Here is a 23,820-nt window from a genome sequence, read left to right on the forward strand (position 1 = left end):
TCAGTGCCTCCTGATGCGCACTCATCCTCACCTCCCACCCGGCTCTGCTCCAGCCCTGCTGGCTTCCCTGTGGGTCCTTCGGCACCCCAGGCAGATGCCCACCTCACGGCCGTTGTGCTTGCTCTTCCTTTTGCCCCAGTGCTTGCTCCCTCCCAGTTATCCACTTGGCTCGTCCCTCATTCAAGACTCTGCCCAAATGCCACCTTCTCCTGAGGCCTCTCCTGGCCACTTCTATTACCTTTCACCGTCCTTCCTGCCTCCCCACAGGATCTATTCCTTTTCCCCAGAATACTCTCCGTCTTCTACGAAATGATCTAATTTACTTATTTAATTTTTTTACCACCCCCACCATCATCCAAATGTAAACTCCTTGAGGACTGGCATCTGTGTCTGTTTTGTTTTTTGCTCTATCCTTAGCCCCTTAAACAGGGCCAGGCCCGGGGTAGGTGTTCAGTAAACACTTGTAGAATTAATGAGAAATAGGACAAGACATTTTCTCATAATTTACTAAAGCATTTACCATTATTAAATGTTCATCTTATTTTTCAGATTTTTTTTTATCACCGTAAATAATGCTGCTATAAATAGCTTATTTCATACAGTTAATCTCCCCCTTTTCTCAATGATTTCTCTGGGTCAGGTTTCCACAGTGAACATTGTCAAATGTCCTTCCAAAAGAATTTTTGTCAATTTATGATTCCAGCACCATGAATAGCTCTGATTCCCTTTCCAGGCCAGCTTGCCACTATTGGATTTTGTCCTGTTTTTATTTGTGCAGTTTAATACTTGTAAGTGTCGTAAGCCTTGTGATGGTTTTGATTTGCATTTCTTTTTTAAAAAATATTTTATTTATTTATTTGAGAGAGAGAGAGAGCATGAGAAGGGGGGAGGGTCAGAGGGAGAAGCAGACTCCCTGAGGAGCAGGGAGCCCGATGTGGGGCTCCATCCCCGGACCCCAAGATTATGACCTGAGCTGAAGGCAGACGCTTAACCAACTGAGCCACCCAGGAGCCCCTGATTTATACTTCTTTAACATTTAAATACAATTGGTCATGTGTTCTTTAGTCTATCTTCTGCTATAAACTACCTGATCTAGACCCCTGATTATTTTTTGGCTGGTGAGGGGAGAAGCCTTGGATCCATGTTTATTTATTCATACTATTTGGGGGGCAATGATATTAATCTTCATTTCTATTTGTTATAAGTATGCTATTATTTCCAGTCCATCTTGTTATTTCCCTTCCTGTTTGTGTTTCTACTTCAACTCTGTGTTTGAATGTTTACAGCTGTGGACTACTGTGCCTCAGAGAACCACGGATGCGAACATGAGTGTGTGAATGCCGACGGTTCCTACTTTTGCCGGTGCCCTAAAGGATTTGCTCTTAACCCAGATAAAAAAACATGCACAAGTAAGTTACATTAAAAAAATTTGTTTGTGTGTGTGTGTGTTTGGACAGTTTTTGGACCTGACATTCTATTTATTTACTTACTTTTATTTTAATTCCTGTGTAGTTAGCATACAGTGTCATATTAGTTTCAGATGTACAATACGGTGATTCCAACAACAATAACAGCATTTTTTTTTTTTTTGATGCTCTTGTTGTGGGCAACTGTGACCATGGGACCTCTCCCAAGCATATTGTAGCACAGGATTATGTGCTGGGGAATCTGATTCCTTCTGCCCCTATTCCTCCTTTGTCAGGCCTTTCTTCCCTCATCCCACAACTGTAGCCTACCCTGTCTCGACCTCACTCTTTAAGGCCTTTGACAGAGGTTATCTTTTATTGGAGACCACATGTGGGAGTGTTCTTCCAGCATCTGCTGAGTGTGCTGACAGTCGGACCATCTTACTTCATGCTGGCTCAGCCAGGCTGTGCCCATCAGTATTAACAGAGCTTGAAAAATACTTTCACTGAAGCCTTGTGGCTTGTGGGCTTCAGCTCTGACTCCATACAAGTACAGGAAAATCGCTGAGCCTAAAGGAGTTGAATGTGGTTGCTTTGGGGTCGGGGAGGGGTGGGCAGAGGGCGGTTTGCAGAGAATTGCTCATTCTTTTGTTTGACATATTTAGTTTTATTTGATTTTAACTGTACACACACAAATCAAAATTAATTTGAGCTCCCAAAATCTGACCATAAAAAATTTATAAAGATGTTTTGCAAAAGGATTGTGAAAGCGTTCTTTTACATGTAAAGGTATGTCAGAGCACTTAAGAGGTTGTGTATGGACTATCATCCTGTAGAGGGGTTCACTTGAGAGAAGCTTGGTTTTAAGGTGTTAGGGCTCAGCATTTTTAAAAAGTGTTGTTGTTGTTTTTTTAAGATTTTATTTATTTATTTGAGAGAGAGCGCGCACATGGGAGAGAGCACAAGAGGGAGAAGTAGAAACAGGCTCCCGACTGAGCAGTGGGGCTGGATCCCAGGCCCCCGGGATCATGACCTGAGCCGAAGGCACACGCTTAACGGACTGAGCCACCCGGGTGCCCTAAAAAGTGAAGTTTAACAGCAGGTTAGCATAAGTCATCTCTAAAACATACATCAGTGAGAAAATAGGATTTCAATTCATAAAAAGTTCATGCACCCACAACCTTTCTAAAATAAATCGATTATGTAAGGCAGGATATACTTGCACAGTGTTTTAAAAAGAGTCCCCCACACAACGCCTGGAATATAAACTTGCCCTTCAATCCCTAATCAGCAGCAGCTCACAAACCACTGGAACTGGAGGTAGGGGTGAGCGTGCAACTGCAAGGGACACATTCAGTCAAAACATATATTTCTGGAGCCCTAAAAATGTGCCAATAGCAATGAACAAGGCGAGGTCCTTCCTGGAGAACAAGATACCTGGGCTGAGTCTTGAAGGCAGAGCCCGTCATTTATTGACCGGACAAAGAAGGCTGAGACAGGGGTGGCCAGGAGGAGGAAGGAAGTGCAAAAATACAAGCCAGACAGGCTCAGGCACATGCCTGGCACAGGACCTACACGCAGTTTATTGAAAGAAGAAGTGAATGAATGAGTGGACTCCTCTGTGCCTAGTCTCCCTTCCCTTCTGAATTTTCGGAACCATAGGCCAGCAGCCTGGACTCTGGTCCTGGCTGGGAATGTGGTTGCTGGGCTGGTAGGTCAGTTCTCTTCATCAGAGAGGAGGCCATGTGATGCCAAGGGGCAGTCTTCAGCCTCAGATCAAATTCTGCTCTTTTGCTGCATGATCTTGGGCAAGTTATTTGCGCCTCAGTTTCCTCAACTAATAGGGGATAATAATGCTGCCTGCTTCATAGTGTTGTCTTGAAAACTAAATGAAATCATCCATATAAACCGTTAGGCAAAATTGTCTGGTGCTGGGCAAGTTCTTTTAAGGGATGATACTGCCTTCCAAGACTTTAAATTGGTATTTATTGAGCATATACCACATGCCTGACCTAAGTTTAATAGTGCATAAAAAATCAAGACTTGGCCCCAGGCTTCCACTGGGATAAGACTTGGAGGAAAACACACATCCTATCCAGTCTCCCTCCTGCCTCTGCAGAACTCCGTCCCTGCCTGGGGTCCCCGTCCCCAGTTCCCAGTGCCTCATGATCACCCCCACCCTGTGGCTCAGCATGTCTCCTATCTCAGAAGTTCTTGGGACGTGGAGGATTACAAGCCACAGGATGGTGCAGGCAAGGGGACCCTGGCAGTGGGCACTGAAGCACAGGGGCCCTGGGAGGAGAGTCTTGCTGGGAGGCAGGGGCCAGCCTGGTCCAGCTGGGAGGCCTTACCAATTAAGCACGGAGCCCAGCAGTCCCGCTGCCTCTGGGCCCTGGTAGAGTCAAGACCCAGAGGTCTCAGGGCAGAGGAGAGTGCTGGGCACTTATAGGGGTCTGGGCAGGCAGCACTGGGGAGATGTGTCCCCTAGAAAAAGGACCCCCTTCCTCCCATGCTTGGGAGCAGGGCAAGGGCTAGACCTGGGGAGGTTACTGGCGAGAGGAACGGGACCCCCGGCTTACTTGGAAAGCTGCGAGAGTGGGAAATAAAGCGAAACCCAGCAGTAAGAACCGAGAGCCGTGGGAGCACCCCACATCTGTGAGGGACAAGAATGAGAACTGTGGAATAGGGGCCAGTTAAAAAGACAGAGACAGGATGGAGGCGGAAACTCAGAATCCAGGCAGCCATCCCATTAGTAATTAATGAGACATCGTGTCAGCTTCCAGCCAACTCCGCCTGGGTGCTCCCGTGATGTTGAGAGAACTTTTAAAAAATTTTTCCACTTCTCATAAACTTGCAGAAAGTGAAATAAAACAAAAAATACGCAGTCCCTTAAATGTTGTCTCTCTTTTTAACCAAGAGTGTATTTGAGGGCTTCATCCAATTAATAAGTATATAATTATTGTCTGGAAAAGGAGACTGTCAATGTGATCTACCAAAGCATGATTAATTTATGATTAAGCCAAAATATACATAATAGAGCTTTATGTTCCTGAACAAATAATATAATTTAAAATATCTAAGTACTCAGGGCACCTGGGTGGCTCAGTTGGTTAAGCAACTGCCTTTGGTTCAGGTCATGATCCCGGGGTCCTGGGATCGAACCCCGCATTGGGCTCCCTGCTCAGTGGGGAGCCTGCTTATCCCTCTCTCTCTATCTCCCCTGCTTGTGCTCTCTCTTTCTCTGTGTGTGTCAAATAAATAAATAAAATCTTTTTAAAGAATAAATAAATAATAAATAAATAAAATATGTAAGTACTCAAAAAAGCACCACTTTTTATATCAATTCTTTATATCTTTATGTCAATCCTGAAGCAACCCATCCAAACCTATCTAAATATTTTGTAGAGGGGAGAAGAGTAGAAATAGGCAGGTACCATTAATTTGCAAAATATTGGCAAGACTTTTTTTTCATTACAGTCAAATATATGTAATAAATTTACCACTGTAACCATTTTAAAGTGTACAGTTCGGTGGTGTTAAGAACATTCATGTTGTTGGGCAACCATCTCCACCATCCAGCTCCCGAACTTTTCATCTCCCCAAACTGAGACTCATCCTTATTAAATAACTCCCCATTCCCTTCCCAGCCCCCAGCCCCTGGCAACACCCTTCTACTTTTGTCTCTATGAATTCGACTACGCTAGGTCCCTCGTGTACGTGGAATCATACAACATTTGTCCTTTTGGGACTGGCTTCTTTCACTTAGCATAATGTCTCCAAGATTCACCCATTCATGTTGTGGCCTATGTTGGAATGTCCTTCTTCTTTAAGGCTGGGTAATATTCCATTGTACGTAGACATCACATTTTGTTGATCTGTTCATCTGGCACGAGACACCTGGTTTGCTCCTACCTTTGGGCTACAGTGAACAATGCTGCTATGAACATATCTGTTCAAGCCCCTGCTTTCAAACTGCTAGATCCTATTGTGGCAAGACTTTCTAAGGTCTAATTTGAAACTACCGAGCCAGACATGAGCACATTCTCAGATGTTCAGGGACTTTTCATGGGAAAGGTAGAGGACTTCCATCCACCGGACAGGAATTTATGTCTTGGTATCAAGAAGACTGTGGGTTTCATGTCTCATGCGATAATGAGTTAAGGCAATTACAGACATTTGTCATTTATATAATAGCATATTGTTATTTATTATTTACTGACTTGGAGATCATTATACTCATTATTTTTTAGACTCCATTGATAACTTGGTTGACATTCCCATCCTTTTTTCAAGTAGGAATGCTTTGCACAAAGTAAAGTACTACATGAATATTTATACTTTCATTAAAAGTGAAACACAGAAAAAGGGAATAATTTTATACTGAATCAGCAGCATAAAATATAAAATGTGTAAAATGTATCAGTCTTTGGGTTTCCTGGCCAGCTCATGGTTAAGCTACTGTAATATGCCACTTTTGTGAGAACAATGTGCACGAATCAAAGACTCTCAGTTAGAGGTGGCCTTAAAGTTCAACCTAGTTCTAGCCCAACCACCGCATCCTACAATATTCCCACCATGCCATCGTCCAGCCTGCACTTGAATACTCCTACTGACAGGACACTCACTACACCCCATGCAGTGCATTCCACTTTGTGCAGCTCTGACTCTTAGAAAGTGATTCCTTAAACTGAGCTGATAACTACTACCTTGCACTTTGAAACCAACAGAACAAATTAAGCTTCTTGTATTTTCTTGGTCACTGAGACTGAGTCATATCAGAATAACTTTATTTCATTTAGTAGACTAGCCAGGCATGGAAAATGTGGTAAGAACTATCTATACTTTCATAGACATTCAGCCAGTTTGCGGACAAAAGCCCTGTACCCCATAGACCAGATGGAGAAATGTGTGCTGGATGAAAGAATAATTGGTCGGGTCTGTAACTGGCTGAATATTTGTACCCAGAAGATGTTAATTGCTGAGCTGCTATCCTCACGGAGGGAGGTTTTTTAAGCACCCTGGCAAAAAGAAGCCTGAAGAAGTATGTGAGATCGGTCTTATATCCTTAGTGACCCCTTGTTGGTTCTTAGTGGGCAGTTTTTACACATCTCAATCCTCCAAAACACTCCATTAAGAGTAATACCGATCACCACGTATTCATTCAACAACTATTTGTTGAGCACCTACTATGTGCCGGATACTATTAGAGACACTGAGCATGCAGTGGTAAGTGAAACAGACTAAAACACTTCTGTCCTTATGGACAATATCTTACATTCAATTGGAGCAGAGTAAGATGAGAATACAGGGCTCACAGGAAAGTGGCATTTGATCAAAGGCTTGAAAGAGGTGAGGGAAGGAGGAGACGCTTGAAGTAGGGGAAATGGCACCAGTGCAAAGGCCCTGAGGCAGGCACTGCGAGGCTTGGCAATTTGAGGGACAGCAAGGAAGTCCATGTGACTAGAAGAGAGTGAGACATAGTAATGTAGTGTTGTGGTCCATGGAGCATAGAGCCTGTCCTCTCCATAGTCTCATGTTTGAATCCCCAAATTCCAGTGATACCTGTGAGCTCATAGTCATTGCCCTATTCTAAAAACCTAAATTGGCTTTGCTTGTTGCCTGTATTTTGTGTTTTGGATATAGACATCAGAAGCTATACATATTGTCCCCAGCAATTTTCCCTGATTATTTTCTTCTCCGCTACTGGGCACTTCCCACACTGTTCTTTTTTTTCCTATTTTTAAATGTTGTTTTCCATGGCAACTAATTTCACAATTATAAACATGTATACTTATTTTTAATACCCTTTTGATTACAAAAGTAATGTAGAAAACTGGATCATATAGAAATGAAATTGTATAAAATGAAATGATCTATACTCTCATCACCCAGAGATAAACATGGTTAATACTGATTTGCTCTTTCTCTTCTGTCTTTTTTTGTGTGCATGAATATATTTTTATAGAGTTGAGATTATATGGTATAACATTAAATCATGAGCATTTTCAAATGTCATTTAAATTTTATCAAAAACATTAAAAAAATGTTAATGTCTGCATGATAATTTATCATATGTATGTATCACAAATTGCTCAATATTTTTTTTGGCTGCTCAAATTGTATTGTGGCAAATATCCTCATATATAAGTCTTTGCATTTCTGACCAGGAATAAAACACAAAAGGAAATTTATTGACTCAAAGCCTGTTAACAATTTTAAGGTTTTTGATGTATATTGCAAAATTATTTTCCAAAAAGTTTGTAAGAATTTATACTCTACTGTAAGTGTTTTGAGGAGGTGATTGAAAAATTTTTTGCTAACTTACTAAGAGAAAATCTTTTCTCGTTGCTTTATTTATTATCATGTCTAATTACCTTTCTTCACAAAATTATATAGTAATAGAGATAATTGACAAGTATATGTTTTTTGGTGTTGTTATTTGATTAATGAATAGTCTGTTCAAATTAAAATTAGCTCAAGAAGAAATAGATCATGTGAATAAGGCCTCTATCTATAAAAAGAAATTGAACTTGTACTTATAAACCATCCCACAAAGAAAACACTAGGACCAGTTGACTTAACTGGTGAATTCTACCAAACATTTGAGTAAGAACAAATACTAATTTACACAAATTCTTCAAGAAAATCAAAGAAGAAGGAACATTTTTCAACTTATTCCATGAAGCCAGCATTATCCCTATACAAAACCCAGAAAAGTATATTACAAGAGAAGAAAACTACACACAAATATCCCTCATAAAATACATGTAAAAGTTCTTTAAATATTTTTAGCAATCAAACCCCACAATATATAAAAAAGATAGTGCATCTCAACCAATGAGACTATCCCAGAAACTCAAGATTCATTTAACATTTAATACTTGATCAATGTAATTCACAATATTAACATATGAAAAAGCAGAAACCATATAGCTCAACTCAATAGATACAGAAAGAGCATTGGACAAGACCTGACATCCAATTATAATTTTTTTTTAAAGGTTTTATTTATTTTTGACAGAGAGAGCACAAGCAGGGGGAACAGCAGAGAGAGAGGGAGAAGCAGACTCCCCGCTGGAGCAGGGAGCCCGATGCGGGGCTCGATCACAGAATGCTGAGATCATGACCTGAGCCGAAGGCAGATGCTTAACCGTCTGAGCCACCCAGGCGCCCCCCAATTATGATTTTTAAAAGAAAAAAACTGGGGCGCCTGGGTGGCTCAGTCATTAAGCATCTGCCTTCAGCTCAGGTCATGATCCCAGGGTCCTGGGGTCGAAGCCTGCTTCTCCCTCTCCCACTCCCCCTGCTTGTGTTCCCTCTCTGGCTGTGTCTCTCTCTGTCAAATAAATAAATAAAATCTTTTAGAGAGAAAGAAAGAAAGAGAGAGAGAGAAAGAAAGAAAAGAAAGAAAGAAAGAAAGAAAAGAAAAAAAACCTCTGCAAACCAGGAATGTTGAGAACTGCCTCCATCTGATAAAGTGCATCAGTGGAGAAAGCATCAGGTAACGTCATACTTGATGAAACACTGAATGCTCTCCTTATAGGATTAGAAACAAAACAGGATACCCACTTCACCACCTCCTTTTAGCATCGTATTATAGGTTCTGGCCATTGTAATAAGGAAGAAAAAAGAAATGAAATCTGGATTGGAAAGGAAGAATTAAAGCATCTTTATTAACAGACATGATCATCTGTATAGAAAAATGCAGTGGAGTCTACAAAAAAGCTACCAGAACTTTTAAGTGAGTTTAGCAAGGTTGCAGGATACAAGGTCTATATTGCAAAACACAACTATTTTTTGTATTTTTTAATGGAAAATCAAGATTAAAAAATACCATTTATCATAACATCAAAAATATGTAGTTACCTATGGTAAATTTGACAAAAAATGACCTATACACCGAAAGCTACAAAATATCGCTAAGGGAAATTAAAGAAGACTTAATAAAATATATCATGTTCATGAATCCGAAGACTTAATATTTAACTGTCTGTTCTTTCCAAAGTAATCTATACATCAAAGCAATATTTACCATGATCCTAGCATGTTTTTTTGTAGAAATTGACAAGCTGATTCTAAAATATATGTGAAAATGCAAAGGATGAAAACAGGGCACCTGGGTGGCTCAGTCATTAAGCGGCTGCTTTTGGCTCAGGTCATGATCCCAGGGTCCTGGGATCAAGCCCTGCATCAGGCTCCCTGCTCCACGGGAAGCCTGCTTCTCCCTCTCCCACTCCCCCTGCTTGTGTTCCCTCTCTCGTGTCTCTCTCTGTCAAATAAATAAAATCTTTAAAAAAAAAAAAAGGATTAAAACAGTCAAAGGAATTTTGAAAACGATGTACAAAATTGGAGAACTTAAACTACCTGATTTTTAATACTAATTATAAAGCAACAGTAATCAAGAAAGTGTGGTATTTGTGTAAAGATGGACATAGAGATCAATGGGACGGCATAGAGTCCAGAAATAGACACACATATATGGTGAAATGATTTTCAATAAAGATGCCAAGGCAATTCATGGGGGAAAGGATAATGTCTTCCACAAATGGAACAATCGGATTGCAAAAAAAAAAAAAAAGCAACTTCACGTTCAGCTTATACCATACACAAAAATTAACTTGAATTGGATTTTAAACTTAAATATAAGAACAAAAGTATAAAAATTCTAGAAGGAAACATAGGAGAAGATCTTAGTGACCCTGAGTTTGGCAAAGGTGTCTTAAGTAGGACACAAAAAGCAGAAACTATAAAAATTAAAATGAACAACTTGAACTTCATCAAAATTTAAGCTCTTGTTCTTCAAAAGATACCATTATTAAAATGAAAAGGCAAGTCATGGACTGAAAAGAAATACTTGCAAAAATTATATCCAAAAAAGATTTATATTTAGAATATATAAAAAACTCTTGGGGGCGCCTGGGTGGCTCAGTCGGTTAAGCGACTGCCTTCGGCTCAGGTCATGATCCCAGAGTCCTGGAATCGAGCCCCACATCGGGCTCCCTGCTTCGCGGGAAGCCTGCTTCTCCCTCTCACACTCCCCCTGCTTGTGTTCCTGCTCTCGTTATCTCTGTCTCTGTCAAATAAATAAATAAAATCTTAAAAAAGAAAAACAAAACTCTTGAAGCTTAATAATGAGACAAACAACCCAATAAAAATGGACGAAAGATTTGAAGAGATACTTCACTAAAGAGGATATAGAGATGGCAAATAAGCATATGAAAATATATTCAACAGTGTTAGTAATTACAGGAAGGCAAAATAAACCACAATGAGATAATTACTACACCCTAAAAGAATGGCTAAAATGCCAAGTGTTGGTGAGGATGTGGGGCAATCAGAACTCTCATAAACTGGTGTTGAGAATGTTTCATAAATTAAGCATATGTCAATGGTATGACCCAACCATTCTACTCCTAGATGTTGACTCAAGAAAAATAAAAGTGTATGTCTACATAAAGACCTATACATGAATGTTCTTGGCTACTTTATTTGTGATAGCCCAAAACTAGAAACAACTCAAATCCCAACACCAGGTAAATGGATAAATAAATTGTGGTATATCCATGTAATGAAATACTATAAAAAAGAACAAGCTATTGATATACACATGAACATGGATGAATCTCAAAATAATTATGATGAGTGAAAGAATCCAGACCCGGGGTGCCTGGGTAGCTCAGTTGGTTAAGCGTCTGCCTTTGGCTCAGGTCATGATCTCAGGGTCCTGGGATCGAGCCCTGCGTCAGGCTCCTTGCTCAGCGGGGAGTCTGCTTTTCCCTCTCCTTTTCCCTCTGCCCCTTCCCCCTGCTCATGCTCTGTCTCTGCCTCTCTCTTTCTCTCAAATAAATAAATAAAATCTTTAAGAGAGAAAGGAAGAAAGAGAAAGAAAGAAAAGAACCCAGATCCAAAAGAATACATTCTATATGACTCCATTTTAATAAAATTCTAGAAAACACAAACTGAAATTTTTGAAAGACTAATGATTATATGGGGCCAGAGGATTTGGAGAAGAATGAATTAGAAAGAGACACAAGAAAACTTTTGAGAGGAATGCCATAAGTTCATACAGTACAGCAGTCAGAAGCTACTATGGCTTTTGAATACTTGAGATGTGGCTGGTGCGAATGAGGAACTAGATTTTTAATTTAATTTTTAAAAACGATTTATGTATTGGGCGCCTGGGTGGCTCAGTTGGTTAAGCGACTGCCTTCGGCTCAGGTCATGATCGTGGAGTCCCGGGATTGAGTCCCGCATCGGGCTCCCTGCTCAGCAGGGAGTCTGTTTCTCCCTCTGACCCTCCTCCCTCTCATGCTCTCTGTCTCTCATTCTCTCTCTCGCAAATAAATAAAATCTTAAAAAAAAAAAGATTTATGTATTTATTTATTTGAGAGAGAGAGCACACATGCTTGTGGGGAGGGGAGGAGCAGAGGGGGAGGGAGAGGGACAAGCAGACACAGAGCCTGAAAAGGGGCTCAATCTCATGATCCCAAAATCATGAGTCAGATGCTCAACTGAGCCACCCAGGCACCCCCAATTTAATTTCATTTTAACCCATTTTGATTTAAATGGCTACATTTGACACATGGTTCTAGATTAAAGGAAGCTAAGCATAAATGAAAACTAAATATAATCTCTGACCTTATACTGGATTCTATACTGGAGGAGTAAAAACACTATAAAGAACATTATTAGATCAACTGATAAGACTAGAATATGGACGGTAGATTAAAGTATTATATCAATGTAAATTTATAAATTTTACAACTATACTGTGGTTATCTAAGAGAATATATAAGAGAATATCCCTCCTCTTAGGAAGCTCACACTGTATTTGGAAAAAGGACCATGATGTATGTAACTTACCTCAAATAGTTCAGAAAGATGAACAAATGATAAAGCAGATGGGGTAAAATGTTAACAATAGGTGAATCTGGGTAGAGAGTATACAGATGTTTCTTGTACCTATATACTTGTACTTTTATGTTGGCAACTTTTTGTAAATTTGAAATTGTTTCCAAATAAGAAGCTTTAAAAAATACCTTATATGTGATTATGATATTTTTAAAAAACTTCCAGTCTTTTTGAGTGCCTGGCTGGCTTAGTCGGTGGAGCATGCGACTCTTGATCTCAGGGTCATGAGTTTGAGCCCCACATTGGGTGTAGAGATTACTTAAAAATAAGATCTTAAAAAAATAAAGAATTCCAGGCTTTTAAGGATACATTATGAAATATCTATGGACAAAATGATATAACATCTGGGGTTTGTTTCAAAGTAACATGGAATCCTAACATGAGAGGAACATAGATTGATTCTCTTAAAGCTGAATGATATGTATACGAGTTTATTATACTCTTCTGTCCATTTTTGTGTAAATTTAACATTTCCATGACTTTAAATTGAGAATAATTGGCATTTACTTAATGTTTTTCCTTTTAAGGATATTGTGTGCCTTTCTCTTACTCATTTTGTTTCCTATGGTACAGGCTGGGAAAGCTCATTTATGCCAAATTCTTCATTATGAAAATGATATCTATAGGTCACATGTTCCTTAATACAATAAAAATCCTCATCACAACAAAAATATTTCTTTTATGACCCCATCAGTGGTCAACTATTTCAAGCCATTTTAAGCAGTGTTTTCAATTCCCATGATAGCAAAACCTTTGATCAAACCCTTCCATAGAAGCCACTTCCATATTTAAAAATGCTTATATAAGTAAAACGCCATTATAAAAAATTCCATGTAAACTTTTTTTTCCCTTGATATTTTGGTTTAAATTAATGTGTACCTAGAGATCACATTCTCTGACTGTGAAGGCTTGAGAAAATCCTAGTGAAGGTGAGTCCAGTGAAGAAATGAGAACAGTATTTTGCACTCAGGATATCTGTGCCGTTCACGCCTTCTTTTTCCCAGGATCTGGCTTCGTGTCCTATTGTTTGGCTCAGTGTGTGAGGGATTTAAGTGGTTTGGGGTTAGACTTTGGGAAGATTCATTGTTTTAATTGCATAAATTCCATAAAGCATTGAACTAAGCTCTCTCTTCCCAGCCTGTGATACAACAAACAAATGCTCCATCATACTTTTCTACTTAGGGGCTCTTATATGAACCAGGACAAGGAAAGCATCTTCACAAATTCATTTGCTGCATAAACATTTTGTGATGTCAAGGAAGTTCTCACTGGGGGGCCATATCTCTAAACATGGAAATAGCTTCATTGAGAGATCCCTTCATAGTGGGAGTGTTTGATGTTACAGGAATCTATCTGTTTAGGGAAAATGAAGACGGAAAATCCCTTGGTTTTCCAGTTAGATTTTTTGTTTCGTTCATCATTATTATGATTTTTCTTCCTCTCCAGAGATAAACTTCTGTGCCTCGTCTCATCATGGCTGCCAGCACGAGTGTGTTAACATGGGTGACTCCTATTCCTGCCGCTGCCTAAAAGGTTTCACTCTGAATCCAGATAAGAAGACCTGCAGAAGTAAGTCACCCCGGGTGTAGGAGAAGGGCTTGTTCCCATAAATGCCCTGCTAAATTTCCTTTTCCTTGCAAATCTGAAGCAGGTATACTTGTACTCAGCATTTGTGTTTACTAACACTCTTCTGCCCTTGATTTTACCTTTTGTCACTCCTGATTCTGTGATGGGGATGATTTTTAGAGACTGAAGGGACTGGGTCTGCCCACGGGATTCATTGAGCAGAGTCAAAACCCAAGCCAAAGCTCCAACCTTTGGGAAATGAGGGCACACACCCCCCTCCTCATTAGCCCCACAACATGTATTTGGGACTTTGAGAAAGAACAGTCTGGGCTCAGAGACAGGAGGTAAAATGAGTTAGTTTCTTCCAGTTATACCAGATGAGATACGTGATGGCTGCTAAGCAGGGGAAATTGCTGCTCTATCCTCTTTGACATGAAGAAAGAAAAAAACTCTGACTTTGGGGCATCCCCGCAGCACTCAAGAGGTACATGGTGTCAACAGGATGAAATGGATAATGTGCTGAGTGACTCAAATGCCTATCAGCTGGCACATCAAGGGGGATCTAGAGCATGGATCCCAAATGGGATCTCTTTAAACCAGACTGTCCCTGAGAAACCACTAGAATGGAAGGTCCACAAGGACAGAGTCTTCTCTCTCTCTCTCACTCTTGAATCCTCAACACCCCAAGGGCTTGGCACATGGAGGTGTAACACAAGACTTACTGAGTGAATAATTGAAGGAATGAGTAAACGGATCTCTCTGAGATTTATGATCCTGGAGAAATTGCAACTATTATCTGGATTACTCGATCTCCTTAGAAAGATGGCCTTTTAAAACATGCAGATTGTGAACTTTTTTAAAAAAGTATTTCCATAGTCAGGCAACACACATACTGAATTGTTCGTGTTCTCCTGACAGTCTTGTTTATAGAACTTTCTGGAACCCCCTCTTAGGGGTGTATGTTCTCATGCACTTCACCCGCCTCTTCCTGGTGATATGTACAGCAGGGCTCTGCATCGCAGGCAGGACTGAATTTTCAAATGCTCGACCACGTATTTCTTTTGAAAAAGCACTGTGGGCTGTAGAACTGAATCCAGACAAGCCACATTCTGCTCCCAGCACATATGGACTTAGCCACTCACTCTAATAAGCGTTAGACCTTGCACCATGGTAGATGGTTGCAGAGGCCATGTTTTGAAACTGCGCCTCTCTTATAAAAGATAATTCCTATGGCCTTGCCTAGATGCAAACCCTGGAAACATCCAAGCATTAAATAGGAATTTTCACTGAGAGCATTCAGAATGTGAAAACAATTAGGTGGAATATTTTCCATTAGACCACACATGCATTCACTAGGGTAAAGGGCCAACTTTTCCGGCCTGGCCACTCCTCTCTGCTATTTACACCTTTTTCTAGGGATAAGTGTGTTTGTGGCTGACTATATGCAGGGAAAATCAGTCACAGGTGGACTCATTTGTAGACCAAATCTCTTATGCAGGGGATAATTAGATCTGGTTCCGCTCAGGCACACATTGTGGTTGCAAGCTTCATGTGTATTACTAATGGAGGGAAAAGGAAACTAGTTAGGCATACGGCCATCAGTGAAGGGGAATGTGCTTGAAACTCTTCATTTCTTTGTTTATTTATTTGCGAGAGACAGCACAAGTGGGAGGGGAAGAGAGAGAGAATCTCAAACATCTCTGTGCCGAGCATGGAACCCGATGTGAGGCTCACAACCCTGAGATCATGACCTGAACCGAAACCAAGAGTCAGCCACTTAGCTGACCACACCACGCAGGCGCCCCTGAAGCTATTCATCTCCTACCAATCATCTAGGATTCCTTCGACCTCTGCCACTCCCCCATATCCTGGAGAGGGACTTGGAGTAAGAGAAGGGTCCAAGGCAGTGGACACATGCATTGTTATCAGGGGAGGAGGGAGGTCAAGAACAGAAGGGCGAGTGGAAAGGAGGTGACCATTGGGAGTAGTTTGACCACCACAGATGAGCCCACACATAGGCCTGTTTGCAGGCTGTGGCCCAGTCCAGAGTCCCTAATGCTCATTCATATATGTTTAGCGATTATAGCTCCATTTCCTCTTTAGCCAGGTGTCCTACTTTTTCATTCAAGAAAAATGGAATTTGTTTCTAAAACCCCATGTCCTCACCAGCCCTTCTCCCAACTTCCTGCCTCATCGTTACATTTTCCATTGTCTATGCAGACCCAGCACTGGGCTCCTGAGGTCAGCCTCTTAGAGCCGCCCCTTACTTAATGTTTGCACTCTGTCCATTATGGCAGACAGCTGTGAACAGAAGTGAGCGCTCCCTGTCTCTCTGGAGCATTACGTGGAAGAGGGAAACAAAAAATTAGATTTAAGTCTGGAGTTTGTTATTAGGAGTTTGAAGGTCTCAAGAGCATTACAGACCTCAAGCTCAGGGTACAGCCATTTACATTTAATAGATGGTGGATGGATGTGGGCAAATTTCAAATCTAATAAGAAATCTATTTTTCAAAGGAATTTGATGTCATCCAATTAAGGTGGAAAACAAAGTTCAAGGCAGAATTCTACTAAAGAAAAGTCTCTTGGCTGGATTTCTTCTTCCTCCTCATCTGGGCACAATTTCTTTTTCTGGAAAGTACTGTCATCATTTTAAAGCATAAATTATTAAGGCGGTGGTGTAAAGCACAGAAACCGGGACTGGCCTGGCTGTTGAGGTGGGGCCGGAGGACGGAATCCCATGTGGGTGTGACCCGTGTGCTGGGCTCCAGGATTGCTCATGCTGGCCCCGGGGCTGATGCTGCCTGTCGCTGGAGACATCATACTTGAAGAGCTGGGATGGCATCCACAAGGTTGGACTGAGCTGGGAGATGTGAGGGCTGGTCTTAGCAGTGTCACTCATACCGGCCCTATGACCTTGAACAGGCTACTCTCCTTCTCTGGACCTGGATTTGCTAAACCAAAGGAACATGACATCCTGCTTTAACATTTGGTAACCTGTCCAATTTCTCTGAAATGCGCTATCCGTGCCACTCCATGGGCATTATAATTCACTGTCTGGGGTCACTACTCTTTCATGTTTTTATGTCGCACCTTCTCAGTGAAGTCTCCAGCTTTCTTGTGAGTTGGCACTTATAAGTTCTGTTTAAAATTTATTGTTTGACAGTCCCTCCAGCTGACCTCATGCGGGGCTCACAGGACCCTCTGGGCTTCACCAGGTAAAGCTACCCGCAAGCCTGGCCCACGTGTAGCACTTACAGTTAGTGAGGGGACCAAAACACATATGGGGCACATGGTAGGTACTCAATAAATACTGATGAAGTAATACACATGTGAAGAAACGTAACTCAAGCATGTAAAGAAGACCAAGATCTACAGTTAACCTTTGCGATCAGGAACCATTTGGAGAAGAGTCCGTGTTGCATTGCTGTTTGCCAGATAGCTGAGTGATCACATCTTTAAGAATCAAAATGATTTTCAGTTTAATTATTTCCTATGTAAATCTTTCTTAAAGATAATGCTGGCAGGGCACCTGGGTGGCTCAGTCAGTTGAGTGTCTGACTCTTGATTTTGGCTCAGGTCATGATCTCAGGGTCGGGAGCTCATGGCTCAGCAGGGAGTCGGCTTGAGATTCTCTCCCTCTCCCTCAGCCCCTCCCCTCCACTTGTGCGGCTGGCATGCTCTCTCTCTGTCTCTGTCTCTGTCTCTCTCTCCCAAATAAGTAAATCCTTTAAAAAGAGAGAGAGAGAGATTGCTGGCTTTTAAAAAAATTGTGGTGGGGCACCTGGGTGGCTCAGTCGTTAAGCGTCTGCCTTCGGCTCATGATCCCAGGGTCCTGGGATCGAGACCCACATTGGACTCCCTGCTCCTCAGAAAGCCTGCTTGTCCCTCTCCCACTCCCCCTGTTTGTGTTCCTTCTCTCGCTGTCTCTCTCTCTGTCAAATAAATACATAAAAATCTTAAAAAAAAAAAAACTGTGGTAAAATACACCTGACATAAAAATGATCATTCTAACCATTTTTAAGTGTATACTTCAGTGGCATTAAGAACATTCACATTATTGTGCAACCACCACCACCCTTAAACTCCAGAACTTTGTCATCTCCCCAGACTATACCCATTAAACAATGACTCCCCATTCCCATCTCCGCCTCCCAGCTCCTGGCAACCACCATTTGATTTTCCGTGTCTCTGAGTTTGCCTGTTCGAGTTACCTCATATAAGTGGAATCATATAATATTTGTCCTTTTGTGTCTGACTTATTTCACTTCACATGATGCCTTCAGGCATCATCCACGATGTAGCATATGTCAGAATTTCCTTCCGTTTTAAGGCTGAATTCAAGTCCCTGCTTTTGATTCTTTTGGGTAAATATGCAGAAGTGGAATTGCTGGATCCTATGGTAATTCTCTATTTAATTTTTTGAGGAAACTCCATACTGTTTTCCATAGTGGCTGAATGCTGGCTTTTTAAAGCAGCATTTACTGAAAACCATTTCACCTTTCTCTGGGCCTGTAAGGAAGCGATTCCCGCAGACCCTCCGCTATGTGGCCCCAGACTGTAGGGCCCTTTGTACGCTGTCTCTTTGCTTGTTTTTCTTTTGTCTGTTTGTATGTGGCCAGTGTTTTATTGACAGGCCCCTTTTTCTTCATTGAAGCTCCTTGCTTGTTTCCTGGCATTCAGTTTGTTCCTCACAGGTAAGGTTGTTGATGAGTTCCGGACTGATGAACTGAAACCACACGCAGCTAACAATATCCTGCCTCCCCTCACGCAGAAGGGATGAGTTACAGAGAATGCCAAGGGGTCAGTGACACTTGTGGTGGTGTCTCTCCTCTTTGGCCATTCCCTGTGTGTGGTGAGAGTGCTCTCTGCATGCTCAGTCTCCTCAAACTCTGCGCACGTGGAAAGTTCCACCCCCCAGTCACCTGGGAGGGCGCATTATAGCCCCTCGAAGGGATGGTTGCCAGGCTGGCTTAGATCAGCCATGATTCATGCCTTGGGGGTCAGGGTTCTAGTCCCGAGAAGACAGGGCAATGGCTGTTGGCATGGTAACCAGCAGTGTCTGCCCACATCCCCAGGAGAAAGAACAATGCCGTTAGACAGATGCAGCTCAGCCACTAAGGGGACAGTTCCTCCAACACCAGTCTCATGAAGACCCTCCACGAGCTCATTTGATTTCCTTTCCCAGTTCTCCATCTCCCCTATAACCTATTCTTCATGGGGTCTTGTGACTTTAACATTTTCTACCGGGAAATGAAATGCTAATTGGCTCCTGGTAATGATGCTGCTCCCACCTGCTGGCAGAAACCCAGCCTGGATGGGAGCAAATGTCTACATAGGACACAACTGTCACAACCCCCTGCCACAAAGCATCAGATGTGTCTTCTCCACTTTCTTGATATGGAGGCTGCCATGATCTCATGCAGAGTGAGATTAAGCATTTGGACCCTTCTTAATGTAACTGCCAGGTCCTGCCTCCCCTAGCTAGCTGGATATTTTTGCACGATCAGCTTTTGTTGGCTCTGCCTTGTGCTGTCCGATGTCATTGTCAGATATCACTGCAGACAGTGGTTCCCTACGTGCTCTGAGCCCTAGTGATCAGGTTAACTGGGGAAGAAAAGACTAACTGGATTTTCCAGGTGTTTCCATCTTTCTTGAGAAGGGACAGGCTGGGAATTGTGGTCCTCAACCCATTTCACCAGCTTTTGGCCATCAAAAGGGGAAAAGACCCAAGCTGGAAGAATCCAGACTTCTGATCCCAGGTTCTCCGTCAAACCAGCTCCCAGAGAGCAGGAGCCGTCTTCTGTGTCCTATAGAGCACCTTCTTTACTGAGTATTTGCCATGAGGGGCTGACCTCACAGCCCTGGGACAAGCCCAGAGCCTGCAGGAGGGTCTGCCCTTTCTCCCCTCAGGGATCAACTACTGTGCGCTGAACAAACCGGGCTGTGAGCATGAATGCATCAACACGGAGGAAGGTTACTACTGTCGCTGTCGCCGGGGCTACACCCTGGACCCTAATGGCAAGACTTGCAGCCGTGAGTGTGCCGGGGCAAGGGGGTTCGGATGGGAGGGCGCGGTTCACACATAGGCCCCGGGGCTCGCTTCTGAAGCTGCTGGGTCTCCTGAGAGCCCAATGGTCCGACAGGCTTACTCTTCCTTGCGTCAGTTTCATCACCCATAAAATGGGACTATTCGTGCTACCCACCTCACAGATTGGGTTGTGAGGATTAAAAGAACCAATACGTATAAAGCTCTTAGAAAAGTGCTGCTAAATGTCCACAATAGCCAAACTACTGGGAAGAACCCAGATGTCCGTCGACAGATGAATGGATAAGGAAGAAGTTGGTGTGTGTATATATATATATATATATAATGAAATACTACTCAGCCATCAAAAAAATGACATCTTGCCATTTGCAACAACATGGATGGAACTAGAGGGTTTTATGCTAAGCGAAATAAGTCAATCAGAGAAAGACAATTATCATATGATCTCACTCATATGTGGAGTTTAAGCAAGAAAACAGAAGCTCATAGGGGAAGAGAGGGAAAAATAAAACAAGATGAAATCAGAGAGGGAGACAAACCATAAGAGACTCTTAATCATAGGAAACAAACTGAGGGTTGCTGGAACGGAGGTGGGCAGGGGGATGGGGTAACTGGGTGATGGGCATTAAGGAGGGCACGTGATGTAATGAGCACTGGGCATCATAGAAGACTGATGAGTCACTGACCTCTACCTCTGAAACCAATAATACACTATATGTTAATTAATGGAATTTAAATTAAAAATGAATAGTGCTGCTAAATATTAATAAGCACTCAATAAATATTAGCTAATATTATTCTTCACTGTTGAGAGCGCTGATTAAGTCAGACCTGCCAGAATCTAAAATCCAAGCATGATCACCTACTAGACATGTGGTCCCGGGCAAGGTATTTAACTTTGCCAAGCCTTGATTTTCCCATCTGTTTAGAAAAGTGGCAATAAGAGCAGTATTGATGTGCTCGAGTTTTTAAGGGGAATTAGCAGGAATTCAGTCTCTTAGCCTGGGCCTGGCACAAGGCAAACACAATGAAAGATAATCATTCATTACGACCGCGGAGCCTGGGAGAGTGACCAGTGCGGCTGCAGGCTGGGACGAGAGGCCAAAACGGACAGACCTCTGAAAGTATGTGGGCTACCACAGAGCTGGTCTGAGGGCGGAGCTGGGAAATGTGGGACTTTTTATGAAGCCTTTCTTAATTTTCTTGTGTAAGAGGCCCAACAAATCTCCATTTGGTGATGTAAATGCACGGAAACTTGCAGGCTTTGCCAGCTGGACGGTTCCGTCATGTTTTATGAGACACAGTCTCCACTGGTCCAGGTCAGCAGGGGTGTGTGTGGGGGGGGCGCACATGAGCACTGTGGTGGATGCCTGTGACCCTGCTCTGCTGGGAGAGGGGCTCCGTGACATGGCCCAGCACAGAAGGGGCCCTTTGTGCGGCTTTTCACCCAGCAGGCCCCACATCTGCTCCAGCTTTGGGGACAGAGATAGATTGTGAATGAGAACAGTGCAGCTGTTGAGCGTTTGGACCACAAACTGCCAGAAGGGGAAATTTCACAGATGAAGCATTAGGTACAGAGCAATCCTCAGGAAAACTTATGCCCCTCCAGTCTGTGGAGGGAACAAAGTGCCTCCAGTAAGCTTTCTAAGGACTGATCTCGGAGGTCAAAGAACTTTTGAACCAGAAAGTTAGTGCTGCTATACACTTGCTTCTGGAGGTCTCTGAGTCCTGATGAGACGCTGGTGGGGAGCAGGAGATGCCCTGGTAAAGATGAATCTGGGTACATTCTGCCTTCTTCTAGGAGTGTGGGGTCTGCCAGCTGACAGCCCTGGCAAGTATCCCAGGACAGGCTGGGCATGACCTGGCTGAGCCCACCTGGAGCTCCAGGGGCCATGGCCTGTTCCTCCCTCCCAGCGTGCCTTGGGGGAGCCTAGAAGGGCTCAGAGTGGGGCCAGAAGAGAGTGGGCCATAGTGTCTCTCCGGGTTCAAATAAGAAAGACCACTTAGCTTCAAGAAAGTATAAACCAAGCCATTTCTTCCTAGGAGTTCCCAAAGAAGGCCATGGTATCCTGGTTCCCTCAAGTACTCAGGGAGCCCCAGGCCCTAATGAGAGCAAGCCCTTATGAGGTGCACACTCTGTGAGGCTGTGGTGAGCCCTTTCCAGGCACTCACACACTTTATCCTCACGGTAGCCTTAGGAAGCATCTACCATCGTATCTGAGTATCGTCTGAGTAGTCGTATCATCTACAGTCGTATCTATTTAAAGACAGGGAGCCTGTGGCACAAAAAGATTAAGTAACTTTCCTGGTGTTCCATGACTGGTTCATGGTGGAACCAAGATGTGAATCTGGGCTTCTGGCTCCTGAGATCCTGCAAGAGTCCGCAGTAGGTGCCTCCAACAGTGGAATGTTCCAGAAGGCACCAGCCCCAGGCCCTTCTGAGGAGTCAAAGAGGCCTGCTTGATGGCCCGGCACAAGACCTTCAGTGTGTCTCCAGTCCCTGGGTGTGCGTTTTCTCCATCGGGGAAATCTGGGAGGCAGCCTGCAGGGCCGTCTGTGGGCGCCACTCACCACAACTGTGTGTTCACTGCCCTTCGGTGCTCGCTGCCCAGAGGGGCCAGCTGTGCAGCACTCGGGTGCCAGGATCGGCCACACATGCACGCTGTGGCTCTGGTTTGTTTTCTGAATCTGGGTGTCCTGGGAAGGGGGGTGAAAACACTTTTTCTGTGTCATTTTCAGAGAAAAATGAAACTATACAATTAGTTCTTTCCCAGCGGTACTTAATAAGCATCCCTCAGCAATTACCATGTGCCAGCTACAGTCTGAGGGCCTTACATGTATCAACTCCTCCCCTTCTCACCACATTCCTCTAAGAAAGCAACCATCATCATCCCCGTTTCTCAGGTTGGGAAGCCATGGCCCAGAGGCCAAGTGACTGCCCAGCATTGCCTGGCTAGGAAGTGGTGCAGGTGGGATTTGAGCCCAGCTGGTTTGATGCCACCACCCTCGTTCTTAAGCTTTGGGCAAGCAGCTGGGCCTCCCTGAGCCTCGCTTTCCTCTCTGAGATGGGGCTCACACCTGCCCGTAGCCCTGAGGACTGCAGATGAGGGTGCCAAGGCCCCAGCACAAGGAGCTGCTGTCGCTAACACCAACACAGGAGGTGTAGACGCTTTGCTTTACTCCTCAAAACGCAGAAATGGGAAGAAGAAGAAACAAACAAGGCCGAATTTCCAGAGGCCAGTTGCCCTGGGTAGAATGAAACCTTCCAGCAGGGCTCTTTGTGATGCCAATGAAGTAAATGGCTCCTGTGGGCAACCCCTCCCCGCCCCCCCCCCCCCCCCGGGGGGCGGGGTTTTTTTTTTTTTTTTTTTTTTTTTTTTTAAAGATTTTTTTTATTTATTTGAGAGAGAGAATGAGATAGAGAGAGCATGAGAGGGGGGAGGGTCAGAGGGAGAAGCAGACTCCCTGCCGAGCAGGGAGCCCGATGCGGGACTCGATCCCGGGACTCCAGGATCATGACCTGAGCTGAAGGCAGTCGCTTAACCAACTGAGCCACCCAGGCGCCCGAGGACGGGTTTTCTTAATGCCCCGTTGCTGATGAGCGCTGTCAGGTTATTTTGTGTTTTCCTGGGTGACAAACGCAGGAGTGGATCACTGTGCGGAGCAGGACCACGGCTGTGAGCAGCTGTGTCTGAACACTGAGGATTCCTATGTCTGCCAGTGCTCGGAAGGCTTCCTTATCAACGAGGACCTCAAGACCTGCTCCAGTAAGTCCCCCTCTATGCTTCCCTTCTACGGAAAAGCTTTGCAACAGGAGTGAAAATATGGCTGCTGCAGAGGAGGGCAGTTCATGGTCCTGTCGTTCCTCGGCTCTTTTCTGTGCTCCGGGAG

The 23,820-nt window shown here is 43.3% G+C and overlaps 1 protein-coding gene across 3 annotated transcripts in view; it reads left to right on the top strand.

Annotated features, from left to right (window-relative positions):
• Positions 1-23,820, top strand: part of MATN2 (matrilin 2) — a 116,608-nt gene that overhangs the window by 64,801 nt on the left and 27,987 nt on the right. For 2 of the 3 annotated variants that reach the window (XM_021688685.1, XM_021688686.1), the window contains exons 5-8: positions 1,287-1,409; positions 13,764-13,886; positions 19,794-19,916; positions 23,574-23,696. In XM_021688685.1, coding sequence (XP_021544360.1) covers positions 1,287-1,409; positions 13,764-13,886; positions 19,794-19,916; positions 23,574-23,696 — 492 coding nt within the window. The remainder of the gene's footprint in view (positions 1-1,286; positions 1,410-13,763; positions 13,887-19,793; positions 19,917-23,573; positions 23,697-23,820) is intronic. The other variant, XM_044914654.1, reaches the window with a different exon arrangement.

Source organism: Neomonachus schauinslandi, chromosome 4, assembly GCF_002201575.2.
Source record: "Neomonachus schauinslandi chromosome 4, ASM220157v2, whole genome shotgun sequence".
NCBI classification, from domain to species: Eukaryota; Metazoa; Chordata; class Mammalia; order Carnivora; family Phocidae; genus Neomonachus; species Neomonachus schauinslandi.